At 41.4% G+C, this 19,370-nt stretch overlaps 1 protein-coding gene across 2 annotated transcripts in view; it reads right to left on the reverse strand.

The window, feature by feature from the left end:
* PPP3CA (protein phosphatase 3 catalytic subunit alpha) overlaps nucleotides 1-18,407 on the reverse strand; it is a 309,840-nt gene extending 291,433 nt beyond the window's left edge. For both annotated transcript variants that reach the window (XM_020884235.2, XM_020884233.2), the window contains exon 1: nucleotides 18,176-18,407. In XM_020884235.2, coding sequence (XP_020739894.1) covers nucleotides 18,176-18,233 — 58 coding nt within the window. In that variant the 5' untranslated portion in view covers nucleotides 18,234-18,407. The remainder of the gene's footprint in view (nucleotides 1-18,175) is intronic.
* Nucleotides 18,408-19,370: the final 963 nt, after the last annotated feature.

Consider the following 19,370-nt stretch of genomic DNA (forward strand, 5'->3'; position numbering starts at 1 on the left):
TGAACATTTCTGGACAGCAGCTGAGGACAGTAGTTCAAGAGGAAAGTAGTACCTTGAGCACATGCCAAATAATCAAAAGCAAAATATCACTCCTCGTTCTGTCTCTTCGCAGGACACAAGTTCAAATAAGAACAGATGGTGGTACCTTTATTATGTCTAACATAACTGCAACATAATTGCATAAACATTTAAAAATATACATTACTGGAGACAATTCCATCATTCCAGAAATAAATCAAATCATTCACAAAACCTCATAGTGAGAAAACTTATAAAGAAGAAAAGTGTGTAACTTCACAATACACAGTTTAGTATAAGAGTGAAAGGGAAAGTTTATTTAAATAATGAAGATATAGTAAGCAATTTATGCACATTTTCATTTTCAAAAGAATATGTAGAAATAATACTACACCAAGTCTCATTCATGTCCATTCCAACTGAATTCTAATCAAATGCTGTCACTAAAGGAGACTCCAAGGATTATGCCTCTCCTCCATAAGAAAAAATTCTAAAGCCTGGAATATACTGCAAATATGCTGGCCTCCTTCCTCAGTTCAAGAAAGAACAAAACAATAAAGTGAGCTCAGAAGCTGTACTTTCTAGGGGAATTCTCAAAAGAAGCACTCTATGTTAATCTTCTACTTTACAATTTCACTCTTAAGACACAAGCTAAAGCCACTTTTTAAAAAAGTAACTAAGCACATTTCTTCCGTATTTTTCACATTGTTCATATATGGAATGAATGGAACGCTTACTCACTGGTTATTTTACCTAGATTTTCCTATCTAGATAGAGACTAACCTGGTATTTTTCTTATACTAATAACATTCAAATTATCTATATGTGCAGTAATAAACACTAGCCATAATCATATCTCAGTATCATTTTCTTAAAAAGTAAAACTTATTTCAGGCATGGTCTGGCTCAAGGATTAAAATAAACACACACAGCAGGAAAACTGTAATGTATATTCTGTTTTCCAGGACATGAAATATATATGTGCATATATACATGCATATATATATACACACATACACACACATATATGAAACAAGAACTGTCAATGAAACATCGTTGGTGTACTTCTCGCTAAGAATTAAGGTTATTTAATTTTTTTCTTCTATGTGTTAACACCTTAAAACAACCACCCCAGAAAAAGTCATATTTCAAGTCCAAGGTTCATAAAAATGTCACAGGGAGGAAAAAAGAGAGGAAAGAAAATATGAAACCAAGTTGATTCCAGCAGGGAAGAAACTTTCCCACATACAAAGGCATTAGCCATGAAGCACGGGGCGCTGAGAGGCCCCGGTATGAAATTAGAGCTCCCTGAATTTACACTTAGGCCATCAGTCAGCCTGCTGCATCTTTGGTTCCGGCTGAGCCTGTGACCCGAACTATTTCACCTGCAGGACTTACCACAGCTGAATCTGGTCAGACCAGATTCAGCTAGATCAGAAATGTGTTCAGCAATCGTATGAACAAAGAAATAAATTTCTCTAATCACTTGTCTCAGAGATGCATTAAAATTCTGAATCTGAATCATCATCCTTTTAAGTAATTACATCAGTTTAAAAGTGCAACTAGGCTAGTCCCGAGCATTCGTCATAGTACAGAATGGCAATGAGCAGTAAATGAAAAATTCTGATCTCAAAACAATTCGCATTTGCATCTAAAATGCTACAATGAAACCACATGACTCCCTCCTCAAAATGTTTCATGTGACGTCTCCTTGAAGTGGCTTTCACTTTAGCTATGTGTGGCTTCCTTTATTTGCTTTAGTGACAAAAATATGAAAATGAATATAAAGAAGCAAAGACTCTACATCAAGGGCCATCAAGTAGATACAATAACCAGCACTAAACTTTTTTTTTATAGTTTTAATCTAGAGAAAAAAACTCAAGTTCTAATAAAAAATACCTTCTTTATAGAATTCACCGTTAGCACTTCTTTTATGTTTTAGAATAGTTTGTCTTACAACACCATGATAAAGTCAGTATAGCCAAGTAAATTCTGGTTAACAGTCCCCATTGTTTGTGAGTATCAGCTGTGTATTTCTAAAAAGGAAGCAGATATATTTGCCCCATAAGATAGCTACATTTTTCTCCCACAGTAAAGGCCAATGATGTTCCACTAAAGTGATTTTCAGCAGTAAACAATATTTTATATAAAAACAAAGCCTTGCTTTTCATCAATTTCATTGATACCACCTAATGGATTTGGCCTTGAGTGCATGTCAACTTAGGGTCCTGGTGCAAAAAGCCCAGGATCTGGAGTCCAAAACCCTGCTCCAACCACTGTGAGTCATTACATGACCCTGGAAGAGAACTGACGCTCCCCTGGCTTCACAGTGATTACAAGGTTAGAGCTAGCTAATGCACATGAGGGGCATATACAATATTATTCCTAACATTTTCAGAATAGAAAGCTCAAAAGTATATAAATTCACTTTATTATTTATCTACTTTGAGCAAGATTCTACAGGGAAACAAAGCAGATAATACGTTAACAAGCTATTTTCTTCAAATGTGATCATGTGAAATAATATATTACAAGACATATGCCATTAATAAACACACCAACTCTCCAATCATTATCCCGGGGAAATTCATTCCTCCTTCAAATGACAAAGAACTAAAATAAGTGTCAGAGTAGGCAAAGGCATCGGAAAAAAATTTTTTTATCATTCTAAAATACATTTATAGAAAAATACATCAATTAGGTAACGAAAAGGTCAAGGACAACAATTACAGAAGAATCTCCCTTTTGTTTTTTCTTTCTAATAGAAGCCACAACTTCCTTATTAACACAGGTGGGATTTTTTCCCATGTTATATATGCAGAACCTAAAATAAATTTGTGAACTCAATCATCCAAACTGACTGGCTCCAAAAATTCATTTCGTTGCCAGACTTATTAGATAGAGGCCCTGGCAAATTTACTAAGGACATAACTTGGGACAAATAACTAAAAAGAAGAGGTAAAAGAATCCATATGTTTCAATGAAAGATCGAAAAGGTTAGAACCAGAGAACAAGATGAGCAAGATTGAACCAAATTATGGTGTGTCACTTTAAATTTTGTGCTTAGAATTGTATAAAATAATCACAATATCAAGAGTAAAGGGGATCTGGCTTTTGTGTTTATAAGAAAATGCCTGAGAAGAGGGATAAGGAAGTCAGGGACTCCATAAGTCAAGGCTACCAGAAAAAAGTAACCCAACTGGGTCTACATTAATTAAAAGTATGAGATTAGGGGCAAAAATAAAGGTCACTAACATCGTTACATTTTAGTGATGATCAGGTATAGCTTTTCCAGTCAATCTGTTTGCTGAAGGGGGGGGGGGGGAATTAATTATGTGCCAGGCATCATGCTAAGCCTAGGGAGATGAAGTGACTACATTCTTGCCCGTGAAGATTTCACAGTTAAAGAGAAAGTTGTGCTGCGAGTATTTGTGACACCCTTTGAGTACAAAGTACAAGAGGCGGCATAGACAGCTATGCCTGAGGGGATCCGGAAAATAGTTTTACACAAAAGAAGGACACAGTAATGAGCAACAGGGTCCGGTGCCGAGGTAGAATAAAGAGAAAGCCATGGAAGGTATTACTGGGAGTTTTAAGTCATTCAGCTTAGTTCCATCAACTTTATATAGACCAAACACTGACACACACACAGAATACATGTATGAATACAAAATATCCTCCCTGTTCCCAAGAACTTACATTGTAGTAAACTGAAGAGACTTAAAATAAGTTCAATACAATACGGCATATGCTATATTACAAATATTTTCAATATTCAGGCAATAAGGGTCAAATTCCATAATATAAAGAGTTCTTACAATTCAGTCAAGAAAAGGTCACCAATCATATATGTGGTTAGCAGAATCAGATATTCACTTTTAATTGATCACTCTAGTGATAATGTCAGAGAGAGGACAAGTTTGAAAGCAGAGAGACTAATGTTGGAAGGATACAGCAGCAATGGGTAGAGTATTTAGAAGATCTGAACTGAATAACAGATTCAATTAACTGGAGAGATGGTGGTTACAGCACCCAGGGTAAAAAACACAGGAGAACAAATAACCCCCTTTATTTTCATCCTTACCCATCCACAGCAACTGCTGCATATCAGGTTTGAGAGAAAGATCCAGAAAGAAGACTAGGTTGCAAATACAGATGTGTTACTCATCAGCCTAGAAGCCAGAGTAAATCCTATGTGTGTAAGGGGGTAAGACTGCCTGGAAGAACTTTTAAAGGGATAAAAGAACATCAACACTTAGGACTCAATAAAGACGAGCTGACGAACAAGTCGGAGGAGGAAATCCATGACAGACAATGAGGACAGCGTCTCAGGAAGAAAGAGGTGACCCACTGTGTCAAATATCAGACAGACCGGCAACGGGACAGTCACTGGTGACCTCTGTCAACTGCTTCGGAGGAACGGCAGAAGCCCCCCATCTACAATGGACCTGACCATGGTCAGGAGGCGAGCAAGTCTTTGCTTTAATACAGGCTACTTCTAGAAGAACACCACTGCGCTTTCCAGGGAGCTGTCCAACAATAAAATAACAATACCTAACAACTCCTGAGGGCTCTTTCTAAGCAGGCAGTGGGGTAGGCATTTCACACACAATTCCTCTCACAGTCACTACCCACCTTCAAAATCAGTATTACTGTTTCCACTTTTTTAGTAAGAAAAAAATGGGTTCAGGATGATTGCAGAAATTCCCCATGAACACAGAGCCGGCACATGGAGAAAGGAGGATTGAAATGAAGGTTCTGTCAAACCATACACCGCCTTCCACACTTTGATTATGCCTCCCCATCACTGGAAATGGGAGGAAGGGATGTGTTAACCATTTAACAGGGAGGTCCTTTTTTTTTTTTTTTGGAAGATGGTTGAAGTAGTTGACTTTTAAAGACACTTCCACCTTCAATAGCCCATGATTCTCTCACATACTTCGCTCACAAGTATAATAGGTATAATAGCTACAGAATTCCAGATCTAAACGTTCATCACTTCTTTAGCAGCACTTTTTATGCTATCTTTATTTTAAAATAAAACCACATCTTAACAATGTTCCCATTATACTACACAGAGAAAATTAATATAAATTTCATTTATTTTTGCCAAAAAATGAAAGTATAGTCTATGAAGACAGTTGATCACTCCCTTTTCTGCACTCCACAGCATGCGACATCTTCTGCTATTAAAGTAATTACAACTTAGATTGTGACTTGCTTTCACACCCACTGCTGGACAGTAACCTTCAAAGATTGTCTACTTTAAGCCCTGAGAACACAACACAGAGGCAGTGGCACTAAAACTCTAAGGTTTGCATGGATAGAATGGAAGGATGGATGAGGAGATGAACTGTTTGGTAAGTGAAGGAAACAATAATTTTTAACAGCCAGTTTACACTCATTAATGCATTATTTAATCTATTTACCAACTGGGAGATTTAAAATGAGTCATACTTGAAGGAAGCAGTATGGAAAATCGAGTGATACAAGCGGCATGAGATATGGATTTAAAAAGAGAAACAAATGTTCACTCTCAAAAAGGCTCCTGAAATACAGAATTTTTCCTGGATTCAGTACCACCCAAAGGCAAAAAAAAGTCAATTCACTAAATTATTTGTTAAAGATCAGTTACTTTTGAAACCTCTATCAAAGAAGACCAATCTTATCCTCAATAAATAATTAATCATGGAATTTCAGGTGTGGCCCACGGGAGATGTTCGAGGAGAGAAAGCTTCACAGGGCACTTTGAAATCACTCCAAAAGTGTCTCCCTCTATGTTTCAAGACCTATTCAGTCTAGCAAAGGTCTGTTCTCTAACCTCAAGTCTCAGACTTTTTTCCTACCAAGAGTCATATGACATGACATTCACTTGAACAAAACACTAGCATGAGTGAATCCAGGTTCTAATAAGCTATGCTTGAAAATGTTCATGGAAACAAAGGCAAACATTGCCACAGCTTACACGGATGTCTGATCTCCACTGTGATTAAAGGCATATCGGCAGGATCAAGAGGACTGCAAGCTATGCAAATACCCACCGTGACAGCTGCAGCTCCATCCCTTCTCCCGCATGAGGAAACACATCAGAATGCAAGTGAAAGTAACATTTTTAGGTTGAACTTGAATCCACCCTGGTGTATATATAGATGTTTCAAAGTATGTCATTTGCAAACTTCTGTAGGTTATCGGTAGCTGTTAATACCTCACAGCTGAGTGTAACACAGACCTGTGTTGTGACACCACAGTTGGAAGCCACTGGTCTCTTTTTAGGCCTCAGTGAAACTTAAACTAGTTATCAAATTACAATCAGACTCCCTGGGTTAGCCAAATTCAATGGCCTTAGGAGCTGTTTATCAACAACTTTGAAAGACTGCATGCCAGAAGTCAGAGAGGCAGAGATGCAGGTTTGGGCTCTGGGCAAGCGGGGTGCTGAGCAGCCTTCATGGTGTGATATGAAAAGTAAACAAGGAACTTGGCCTGTCCTCAATGACCCCACTAAACCACCATGGTGTCAGGCTATCATGCTGTCTTTAGTACCTGCCTGTATCCCAAATAAAAGCAAGCAAAATACAAGCAATGGCTCCAGAAAATCACTGTTAAAATGCATCTGCTATCAGGCTTTCTGGAAAGCTCCTACTTCAGAGCAGATTTAGTATTTGATAGCTTAACGCTGGGGGTACAGCGGGACTGAGAAAAGATACGAGTGAAGGAAATTTCAGTGGGAAAGGGCAGGAGACGCAGAGCACTCCGACCACCGTGGTCCTCACCGAGACAAGGGCTGTCATGGGATGGACACTAGACTGGGGCCCCTCAGGGAAGGACTTGAGCTCCAAGAAGTTTAAAGGTTAGCACGAGGGCACAGAGGGCGAGAAGAGTGAAGCAACCCAGCCCATGGTGCTGGAGGCTCCACAGGAGGAAGTAAGCCAAGATGAATCTTCGCTCACTTCTCCAGCTTCAAGAGGCCCTGGCAACTTGATGTGGTTCTATAAGAAGGTTACTGGGATGGGGAAAAGCCCAGAAACCATGCCACGTGGGAAAAAGCTAAAAGACTTAAGAACATGAAAGCCGTTTTTAATATCAAATAAACTCTTTTGTAAAGGACAGAAAAGATTCATTTTATCGAACTCTGTAGGGCAAAGCTAGGAACGACGAACATATACTTAAGAGCATCAGACCAACGTCAAAATCAGGAAACATTCTGGTGAGCAGAAATGGCCAGGTTAGAGCGGGAACTCTTAGGAGGTTGGGAGCTCTTTCTCACTAGACGTGTTCCCAAGGCACTGGGAAACAATCCCACAGGGAGTCCTGAGCCAGATCTCTGGGGCAGTTTCCAATCTGAAGAGTCCGATTTGTTCATTTTTGTTAGGTTCAGACTTGAGCAAGTATGACAGATTAAAAAGTCTCCCGTCCCCCTCCCCCATTCACAATCAGAGGACTGGCTCTAGACCAAAAGGGAGTTAGATTTCCAAGGTTTCTTCTAATTCCAAATATCCATAATTAGACTTAGATCTCATTTACAGTCAAATAAATGAGGGCCATGTAGTGTCTCCATTCAGAAGATCGCCACAATCCATGCCAGTGTTAAATGTCCTTAACTGGTTAAAAAAACAAAAATCACGTAAATCCTCAATGCTTCCGAACAGCATTTTCTCGAATCCACTTGAAAGTGGTGATGGATAACATCTGAGTGTGATGTTAGATGCAGAAACTGTAGAAAGAGACTTTTTAATATGTGAAATCTATAGTTAAATCACCACTCAACCTTTTCAAGATGGAAGAATCCCAGTTCCTGTTGTATTTAAAATCCTTTAATCACTGGGAGGGGGTCTCTTTTATTTTTTTTCCCCCAACATATTCCAAATTTTCCACATGTTTCTAAAAGTGTCTGTGCAGTGAGACAGCACCCGTGTAGAATGTGGACCATTCTACAGAGGTGAAAACAAGAGTGAATCCCTCCTGGCTGCTAAATGTGAGTGGGCAAATGTTGACGATGATGAGATTGTTATGTAGGAAACTATAGTTTCCCTAGTCTGCAACTCCTCGACAGAAAAGTATTTCTGTCAGACATTAAGTCCTGGCTCACAAACCAGAGCCTGGAAAACCCTGGCTGGCCTGCCGTAATGTGGAGCCATATGACCAAGTCTGGAATAGTGCAGATCGATCCATAGTCCTCCATAAGAACCCTCGGAGAGCAGGCGCCTCCTTAGACTGCCGCCCTGTTGACGTGGATCCCAAAGCCACACTTTTCTCAAAGGCTTCACCATGCAGAGATGCCATCAGAAGAGCTGACTCACGAGGAGCCTGTGTTCCGGGCCTGAAAGAGTCTTTCTTATTATCATACAGACATCTCGTATCTGGGCCTGCAGTACGTTTTACGTCTCTGTTTTGACTCCAAAATGTATTAACTTTTATTCATCTGGATTTGCATGTTTCTTGAAGTAAGCAATACAACTGTGAAGTGAACCCTGGGTCTCCCCAATGCCTGTCACAATAGTTCATTCCTCAACCTGGCATCATCACCAATCTCCCCCACGAAAAAATATCACCTGCCTTTGAGTAAATCAACCTATAAACCCTCTGACTGACACTGACTCACTGAAAACCAAGCACTCCCTGGGTAAGCCACCCCTGCCTGGAGCTTCTGCTAGCTGGCTACTGCACAGAAATCACAGGACCCCACTAGGAAACAGAGCATTTCAAAACTCATGTGAAAAACCCCTTCTACAGGACTGGCACTTACAAATCAAGAAACTCCTCACGTTTATGAGCCATCCATGGTTTAAGATCCACAAAAAAAAATTCAAAATAGAAAAGAACTCTATAATTCAAAATTTTAAATCCCTCTTATCCTTGATCTATTACTTCACTTATTTAACAATCTAGGGCAGGCTAATGATACAAAAATAAATGGAACCAAGCCCCAGTCTTCCGGGTTCTCCACTTCCTTCGGAGGAGAGGCAGACAAACTAACCATCACAGCAACATGCTGGAGTCAAGGGGTCCACGGTGAAAACGAAGGGACCGAGTCCCTACCCTACGCCAGCTGCAGGTTTCAGGAGATGTGGGTCCCACAGGAGGTAACATATGAACTAAAGCTGTAACCATGAGAATTAAATAATGAGAACTGTTGTCATGCCAAGAGTCAGACCCACACAAAGAAGGTATGCAGGTACTTTATTAGTATTAAGTATACATAGCAGACCAACAATGCCAGGTTTAATAATAAAAAGAAATGTAATTCCTTTGTGGGGAAAAAAAAAATTGTAATACAAATGTGAAGCCCTGACTCAGGTTCTATTATTTTAAGAGACTATACTATGCTTTTAATTTAACTTGATAAAATGGTATAGCTCACAAGATGTTTAAATACAAATGTTAAAGGATGGCGTAAAGTCCACTTAGGAGAATATAAGAAGTCAGAAGAATTAGCCACCTTTTACCATCTCATAGCCCGTGTATCTTCCCACTAGATAGCAGCAAGTGAGCTGCAGGGGCCATAGCAGGGCAGGAAATTATACTGAAGAGGGCTGCATTACTGGATTGCAAAAGCTTTAGAGAAAATGATAAATTGAGATGCAAACAAAGGAAGAGGATTTTGCTTTGTTTTCGTTTGGATTTTTTATGTCTTGCTTCTGTTTTGTTTTTGTTGTCATGAAATTTGCCAGGTCATTTTTCTCTTCATGACCATGCCTGGACAATAATTAAAACATATAAATCACCTAATAAATCAAACACTGAAAGATTAACGTATCTTTTCTCACTTGTCAGAAATCAGTCAGGCTAAGGAGAAATACAGCAGAAACCGAAAGAAAGCTTTCAAGTTAATATGCTAAGTTGAAAAGGATTTAGCCTTTTAAACTCAGCTGGCATAAAGCCAGTCCAAATGACCAAACAACAAAACTGCCCTCAATCTAATTGTGTCACCTTAGTAATGCCTTCTTCTAGTCCATTCCCTGATGTGGCTGGAGAAGGAAGCATTCCAATCAACCAGGCAGAACCATTTACAGAGAATCAGAATTTATATAATAAACTCAATATAAACATATAATGTGTCTCCATTTATGGCTTCTGGAGGCACCTGATAATTTTGCGTTGCCCAAATCATTCAACAAGAATTTATTCACTGCATAAAGAGCAAGGCATTGGGCTTGGCACTATTGGTTCAATGACCATATTTTTCAAAATAAAGCTTGAATATATATTTTAAGAAATCATTTTATGTAACTTCCAAGTAAATGCAACAACTTGGGAGACACAGTTTAGACACTGACATACTATAATTTCCAAAACATCCTAATACTACATGTAGACAACTGAACATTTAAATCAGAAGCAGCTACTCCTCCCAGAAAGAAAAACGGGAGCTACACAGTCACCAAAGTCTTTAACCCTTAGAATCCTGGAACTGACAGGAATTGTTTTTAATTTAACTGCATATGAATAAAACATTCTCTCTGAATATCAACCATCATTCTTCTGGTTTCACAACTGTAGCAAGTATCTGAAATTGACAAACACTGAAAGGTAGTATGTCATAATCTCCAGGCAGCTGTTAACATAAATCTCTGATTTCTACTCATTTTTCTCTTTTGCAGAGACATGCAGAATTTCCAGCTGCAAGGGATAAATGTTCATAGAAAGTCAGATAGACCATCTTTTAAAATAGAGTTGACTATATTTTGCTGTCAGGCAAAATAACAGACTAGGGAAATTAAAAAAAAAAACAACACAAGGTTCTATTCTTCTTTATAATGGTATCGAAAGGAATCCATCCAATTCCATAAACAGCATTTTAGTAACTGATAACTGCTTCCTCAGAGCTTATTTATATATTTTTAAATACCTGCATATGCATTTGTGAAATGGATTTGAAGTTCGGCAATAGGTCTCCCTCTTGAGAAATCTGTATGCAGGCCAGGAAGCAACAGTTAGAACTGGACATGGAACAAGAGACTGGTTCCAAATAGGGAAAGGAGTATGTCAAGGCTGTATATTGTCACCCTGCTTATTATATACAGAGTATATCATGCGAAATGCTGTGCTGGAAGAAACACAAGCTGGACTCAAGATTGCTGGGAGAAATATCAGTAACTTCAGATATGCAGATGACATCACCCCATAGCAGAAAGTGAAGAAGAACTAGAGCCTCTTGATGAAAGTGAAACAGGAGAGTGAAAAAGTTAGGTTAAAACTCAACATTCAGAAAACTAAGATCATGGCATCTGGTCCTATCATTTCATGGCAAATAGATGGGTAAACAGTGGAAACAATGGCAGACTTTATTTTTGGGCTCCAAAATCACTGCAGATTGTGATTGCAGCCATGAAATTAAAAGACGTTTACTCCTTGGAAGGAAAGTTATGACCAACCTCGACAGCATATTAAAAAGCAGAGACATTACTTTGACAACAAAGGTCTGTCTAGTCAAGGCTATGGTTTTTCCAGTAGTCATGTATGGATGTGAGAGTTGGACTATAAAGAAAGCTGAGCACCAAAGAAATGACGCTTTTGAACTGTGGTGTTGGAGAAGACTCTCGAGAGTCTCTTGGACTGCAAGGAGATCCAACCAGTCCATCCTAAAGGAGATCAGTCCTGGGTGTTCATTGGAAGGACTGATGTTGAAGCTGAAACTCCAAAATTCCGGCCATCTGATGCGAAGAACTGGCTCATTTGAAAAAACCCTAATGCTGAGAAAGACTGAAGGCGGGAGGAGAAAGGGATGACAGAGGATGAGATGGTTGGATGGCATCACCAACTCAATAAAAATGAGTTTGAGTAAACTCCGGGAGTTGGTGATGGACAGTGAGGCCTGGCATGTTGCAGTTCATGGGGTTGCAAAAAGTCAGATATGACTGAGCGACTGAAATGAACTAATAGGTCTAAGTCCTCAAGTTGATAGTCCATCTGTTTTAAGCAATTATTCAGAATCCCTCACCATGGAGGAATATAAAATTTTTTATCTGATTTCTTATATAAAATATAATTGATAGCTTATCAATGAATACAGCTTGTATGAATACAGGAGATGGAAATATTATAAAATAAAATGGGTTTAAAATGCTGAAAATGCAAAGACTAATAAAGACAGTCTAAAACTGAAACACTGTTTCAGTATACATCATTTCCACTTGACTGTATTTTTTAAAAAGTAGTAGAACACCGAAGAAGCAATGGTTCCTATTTTCACGTGAGCTCTCTCTAGAAATTAACTAAATCCTCAAACCAGAATAACAACATGGGTTGTTATCTGTAGTTCAGACAAACAGTCTTACAATAACACTTTTCAAAATAAAAGTATAAAAAAATTCCTTAACAGGAAAGTATGCTATTTCTGTTTCCAAGTACATATTTACAAGAATAGGAAATAATGTTTAACAAAGTTTTCCTTTTATTTAACCTCATGCCAAGATCAAACCAGATTATAACATTTATCATCAAAATTTAAATTTCTGCTAAACATAGAGATCAAAAGCTTCTTCTAATAACACTATTGTATATAGTCTGTAATTCAGTAAAGAAAACTTTGAAACAAAATGTGACATCCTAGGTATTGCTAAAAGAAGTAACAGTTTCAAACATGCTCAAGAGAGAAGAGACTCTTTGCTAAAGGGAGGAATTTGCTTACACTTACCTCCATTCTAGTCCCACCTGTGACCAACCATTCTATCTTTTCTGTCTCCATTTCTTCAACTATAAAATGTCACATGAGCTACCATTGTAGACCCAAGGCATTCATGGATTTCAGTATTAAACGTTCTGACTATTCTTGAGTGACCCTGAAAATACATTATTAACACACTGTCATTTGTAATTCTGTGTCAGCAGTGTCTGAACTGCGATTCCCAGGTGAGTGAATCAAGGGTTGTAACCTTCCCAGCTCTCTATTCCCATTTCATGATCCTCTGTTCTCACAAGTGACTGATGAGTACAATCGTGGCCTGTTTACATATAGGACTATCCTGTGATGTTATAACACATGACAGTGGAATTATAGGAAGCTGGAACTCAAAATCTCACTGAATTCCTCTTAAACATTAAGAGAATGTGACTCTAGAAAGTTGCTGAAAAAATTAACAAAATGATTTTCTAGTTTTTATCTAAGTCCAATATCATGAATCATCATTTTTTTACATTTCTAGAAGTGTCCAATACTTACACAAAAGTTTCAAAATGGTAATTTAACCGGATTTGCTTAAAGGAGAGTGGGTCTATAAAAATACTGTTTTCCAAGGAGGTCACTCTAAGTGGATTCTTTATTTGGTTTGATAATCAGTTTCAACTGTACACATGGCTGCCACAAAAAAGACAAGGAAAAGCATAAGAGGCCAATTATAAAAGTTACAAATGCACACTGTATCAGTCATATTTCATCTCTAAAATTGCAAATAATAACACATCGTAAATAAATAGATTTTACAAGACATATTTCTAAACTAATATAAACAAATGTCAAAGTAAACCTGAAACGAGATTCTAAGGTGTTTGCTTTTTTTTCACATTTTAACTGGATGTCTTACTACAGATTGTTCTTTAAAGCAGAGGCTCTTCCCACAGTTCCCAAAAAACTATTATTTTTTTAAATGTTAATTCTTCTAACTGATGGCACTTTAGCGTCACTGGAATTCCCCAGAATCCTGGCTGTAACTGTTGCCTTAAGCCTTAAGTTTACAAAATGTTTTGAAAATAATGCACTTGTGTTATATTTACTTTATAGTAGAAATCCTGAAAGGATTAATAAATAGATCAATCTAATTTGTAATTAATAACATTAATTTGCATGGTGTTCACTAAGTAAGTCCTGATAAGAATTTGTTCTCTATTTATTATCTATGCCCAAATCATGTTGTTTATAGTATTAATTACATCAGCAGACCCCTTTCTTCACATCCAGTGCCAATGTAAACTCCAGCCACCAAACAAGGAAATTTAGTCAAAGTTTCAATTAGTGACACTGAATTAATGCAGTTTTACTAAATTCAAATGGAAAACCAAATACATGGAAAAACTCAACTGATTTTAACAAACATCAGTAAAATAAAGTCACAATGAGCTCTTCCTGACACACAGCAAAGAAATGGCATTATTTAATATTCTAAGAACCAAACATGACAGTTATCACTGATATAGCATATTTTCGTTTTTTTTAATAATATTAAATATTATTAATATTTTACCAATATAAAATTGGTAATATTACCAGCCTCTCTCAGCTAGAAACACTAGTGGCATGAATCCCTACTTACTTAATATTCCACTTAGCAACAATTGTCTTGCTTACAAGATATTAGATATCTTTCCAGAATTTCTCTACCTGTACTTTGTCTGCACAAATACTATATAAGCTGACAATACACAGAAAGACAGCTCTGATTTTGGGGGGTTTTTGTTTTGTTTTGTTTTTTGCAAGAGTCAGAGGCAATCTGGCACAAAGCAGAAGAGTCTCCAATCCAAGGGTTTTGAGAAATTTCTCAAAACACCCCCCAGGAACTGACCCCTCAACAACTTGCCACAGTATCTGGAATGTCTAGCACTCAAGCAATCTGGATTAAGAGAAAAGGCTCATGACAAAATACCCGAAGATGGGAAGAGAGGAAAGGGCAAGAGATGAAACAAGGCAGCAGACTCAACATGTGCAGGTCAATTTCCTCCGCATGTTTAACAAAGTCCCACAGACCACAGGGAATGTCAGGGCCACAGAACAAGAGTTAAAGGCAGGACCAGGCAGAGAGACATGAAGGGAAGCTAGAGTTTGGAATGAGGCCCATGGAGCACCACTGAAGAGAAAAGCCACACTAGGGGTGTAATGGGGGGGACAGGGAAACAGTTATTCTTCTACTTATTGCCCTTTGTCTTTTGCCTTATAATTATACAATGTTTTCCTTTTAAAAATGTCAAACAGTAAAGGGATCAAGTTACTCTGATTTCCAACAAATGGCACTACCAATTTGTTTCCTCTAAATTTTTATACTTTGCACTGTTTTTATTCCAAGAACAATCAAAATAAAACCGCTCCGGTTTAGCTAGATGAAGTAACTTTCTTTCTGATGTTATCTAAATGAACGCTTTCCCTCTCCAATGCTGCCATTCCCTTCCATTTTTTAGGTTTACAAACTGACCACCATGTGTGAACACCTTCAAGAAGATGCTGAGTATCTGAAAAATTACACAACTGAGACTAAAACTAAGCCTCCTTACCTTTCTAAAGTTGTATTTTGGAAACACAAATCAAGAAAGCTGTCACATCATCGCATTACTACAAACAAAACCACAAGCACAGCTTCATTTGTAAATAGCAGTCTAATATACAATAAAGGTCAGATCACAGTAATGAAGATAACCATAAACAAATGCCACGGCCTGCCACAATAATAATGATCCAAGTTCTTATTCCCATGTGTGAGTAAATATTATCCATACTTCTTAAAATGAAAAAATGCTTATGGAACACAAAAATTTCCCTTGCCTACATTAAAAAAATGAGTCAATCTCAGATCACTGAGATAAAGTCTAACAAAATTTAAAGTCATGGCTTCATAGCTTCACGAATTATATCTTATCAAATTTTTTAAATGTGAAAAATCTTTTGGTAATCTGCTTTCCATTCTAAAAATGTGTACTTTCTACTTTCTAAGTATATACATATATATTCATGTGGAAATGCTATGTCATAGAAGACTGATAATCAAAACAGATTATCATCTCAATTAATTGTAAAACTCATAGGTATGACAAAATGTTAAAGCCAACTTTCAATTACACCTCTTAAGCCAACAGTAAAAAGTCTATAAGAAAGCATAAGAGGAATAGCAGTAGTATTTCCAACTTAAAATCAGGATTCATCAATAAAACTTTTTCAATAAACAAAATTTTCACAAAATTTCATGCCAAAATCCCTATCAAAACATACGCAAAATTAACTTTTTCATTTTGAGTCTATTATACTCATCCACATTTCAGTTCTGCAAAAACATGTAAACTAAATTTTTTGAATTATGGGTGGTCGTGTGTATGTATAATGAAAAACCATTTATGATAAAATGTACACAATATATTACTGTAAAAAAGCAAGACAGAATAACCATGGAATGGTTGAATGCTCTCTTTCACATAAACTGTTAAAGACACTGAGCCAGAATGTATGAACAATTATTTTCACAATCTTCACTTGATGACAATTTTACAATTACATTAAGAAGCCACACTTTGTGACTTAAAACAGAGAACTGATCTTCTGTGTGCATATATGAGTGTTTCCTAATTGCTGACACATTTACTGCTGTCATTGTAAGCTTTATATCAAGTGTTTTGAAAAAAGGTAATCTCAACATACAGACTGGAGTTACACCTAAACTTCACACCTTAGGGAGATAGTTGTTATTCTCTGCTATTTCAGCAAAAGGTCTTAATTTTTTTTTAAATGTCAACACAGGCCCTTAACCCAAAACATCGTTCTTCTGAATGAATGTGAATTGACTGTTTACATGAGAATCCATGCCTGCAGAAAGAACAGTTGTGCATCTGCAGACCTATTTCAAGTCATTTTGCAGAGATACTACCTACTTATTTTGATGGGTCTATGAATACTGCACTGAAGCAGGAATGATTCTAATAGAATCAAAACAAGACACACACACACACACACACACACACACACACTTTAAAAACAAAAACAAAAAGAAAACTAAGCAAACCTGAGTGGATGCATGAACATTTCGGAAGTCTCAGAAGGACTCAGGCATCATGCATGGTTTTTAGACTGCTGGGTTACTTCACATAAGTGTTCATGGTGCACATGACTTCACGGCCTTGCACTCTAGTTGCATGCTCAGGCCACATTAGATACTATCTCTGTTCTACACACAACACAGAGGCATACACACACTCGCTTTCTCTACCAGCCCGAGCTGTTTCCAATTTCAGAGGCCCGCTCAGCGTGTAGCCCATGCCAATCCCTTCTCTGCTCAGTCCTGACCCCAGGAGTGTAGGGTCGCTTACATTAAGTAGGGATACTACCTAAACCTGGTATATCTGCTGCTACTTCATCCTTCCAGAATGCATAGCATGGTTCCTTCTCCACTCCACGAGTACAACGGAGACGACGGATTCCCGGGTGCGAGAGAGGAGACCACTACTTGCCCCCTTCCACACCCCAGGCATCCCGGCTTCTCTCCTCCAGAAACCCCAGAGCTACTGCCGCCTGGAGTCTGTGATCCCGGGGCGGGGGAGAAGAGCCAATGATAGGAATCAAATAGCCCGTTCAGAAGCGGGTGCCAGGGGCACGGAAGGAGCGAGCCGGGTGAAGTTACCAGCACCAGGGAGGTGTGCTTCGGCCGGGCACCGTTTGAGAGCAATGACAGGTCGGCGGGGGAAGGCTGGGGGCGGCGAGGGAGGCTGGGGAACAGCTTTTCCTGTCTTCCTCAGGGCCTGGCGGGGAATCCCGGGGCTGCGGCGGCGGCGGCGGGGCTCGCGGGTCGTCCCCCGCCTCCCACGCCCCCCGCGCCCCCGGCGCGTGCCCTCCGCCGCCCCCTCTGTGCGGCCGCTCCCGCCCCGCGCGGAAGGAAGCGCCGGGCTCCCCCCACGCTCTCCCGCTCTCTCGCGAGTCCTGTGCAGGCCCTTTTCGGGGGGAGGGGAAGGGGGAGGGGGCGCAGGGGGGAATTGCTGCAATAGAGCGCCGAGAGAACCCGGCCCGGGCGAGGCAGGCGGTGGAAAGCCACGGCCACATAAAAATGCCATATTAATTTTTTAAAAGCCATAAATCACCCCTCCCTCTGCAAACGAAAACCATAAACCCGATCCCATGCAAGCCCGCGAGCAGCCACCCACTTCCTATTTCTGTCACAGCAGCTACACCCTGCCAGCAGCCAACCCCCCCCCCCCCCGGGCGCCCCCTCCCGCCACCGCCACCCCCGCCACCCCCGCCCCTCGGCTCAGCCATTTGCCAACTGACGCCCCCGTAATACAAATGCCCCAAGTGGGGCTGGGTGGGAAGCGTGGGGGAAGGGCGCGCCAGAGAGGGGGGATTTGAGGGTTGCACAATATCCTAGAAGGTCCGTGGCTGGAGCGAGGAGAGAACCCTAGGCTGGGGGAGGGGAGGCGAGCCTCCCGGGTGCCTGCGGCACACGGTGCACCCAGGCGATCGCAGCGCGCCGCTTACCTTTCACCACCCTGTCGGTCGTCGACAACTTGGGATCAATTGCCTTGGGCTCGGACATCTCCAGCCGCCGGGGGACAGCGACGCGCTGCTCGTCCGTCCTACTGCACACCCCGACCGGACCGGCGGGCCAGACACTCAACGCCGCCGCCGCCGCCGCGCTGCAAACCGCTTGGCTGGAGGTTCTGGGCTCTGGGCTGGCTTTAAAGTTACTGCCTTCTCCGCGCGTCCCTCCTCCTCCTCCTCCTCCTCCGCCGCCGCCGCCGCCGCCTTCACTCCGCCGCCGCCGCCGCCAGCCCTGCCGACTCTGCTCCGGGCTGCGCGTGTGTGGTGGTTATTTATTTATTTTCTAAGCACGCCTCTCGGTTCTTCTTTTATTCTTGGGGAAGGGGGGTGGGGTGGGGAAGCGCACACACGAGCACCCACCCTGGCACAGAGATCGGGCACCGCGGAATGGAGCCCCAAGCGCGCACACTGCTGGGATTAAGACCGATCACATGGGGAGGGCCGGGGGCGAGGAAGGAGAGGCAGGGCCGCCGATGTCAGTGCCACTATGCCGCGCCTCGGCGTCCCCGGCGGCGGAGAGGCGGCCGCCGCTGCTGCTGCTGCTGCTGCCGCCGCCGCTGCTTCCCCACACCGAGCGCCGCTGCTGATCAGCGGCCGCCGGAGACGTCCCGCCGCCTCGCTCGCCCGCGCTTGCCTCTGCCTCCCCGCGCCGCTCCTTCACTCACACAGGCACAGCCACGGAGCTCGGGAGACTCAGTCCCCGGCGCAATCTACCCTCCGCCGCCACCGCCGCCTCGGCCGCCGCCGCCGCCGCCGCTGCCGCCACCGCTCCCGCCTCCGCCTCCTCCCCTTCCTCCTCCCGGCCCCCGCCTCCAGCGCCGGAGCAACCTCCTCCTCCCCGCGGAGCCCGCCCCCTGCTGCCCCCGACGTTGAAGCTCTGGGCGCTCATTGGATAGCATGGGCGTCACTCACTGCCAGCGGCGCCCTCCCCTCTGGCCCCGCCTCCCGCTCCTCCTCGTCGTCCCCGCCCCTCGCTCTGTTTTCTCCGGGCTGCCAGTTCGGCGGGCCTGCTGCTTCCAGCGCCCAGTCCCCCGCTCAGGTGTCACTGTTGCTGGCAGCCCGGGATTAGGGAAGGAGAAATGGGCAGGGGGTAGCGGCTGGGAGGAGAGAGGCTCTGCCATGCCACCCCCCT

The sequence above is a fragment of the Odocoileus virginianus genome, chromosome 21 (genome assembly GCF_023699985.2).
Source record: "Odocoileus virginianus isolate 20LAN1187 ecotype Illinois chromosome 21, Ovbor_1.2, whole genome shotgun sequence".
In the NCBI taxonomy this organism is placed as follows: Eukaryota; Metazoa; Chordata; class Mammalia; order Artiodactyla; family Cervidae; genus Odocoileus; species Odocoileus virginianus.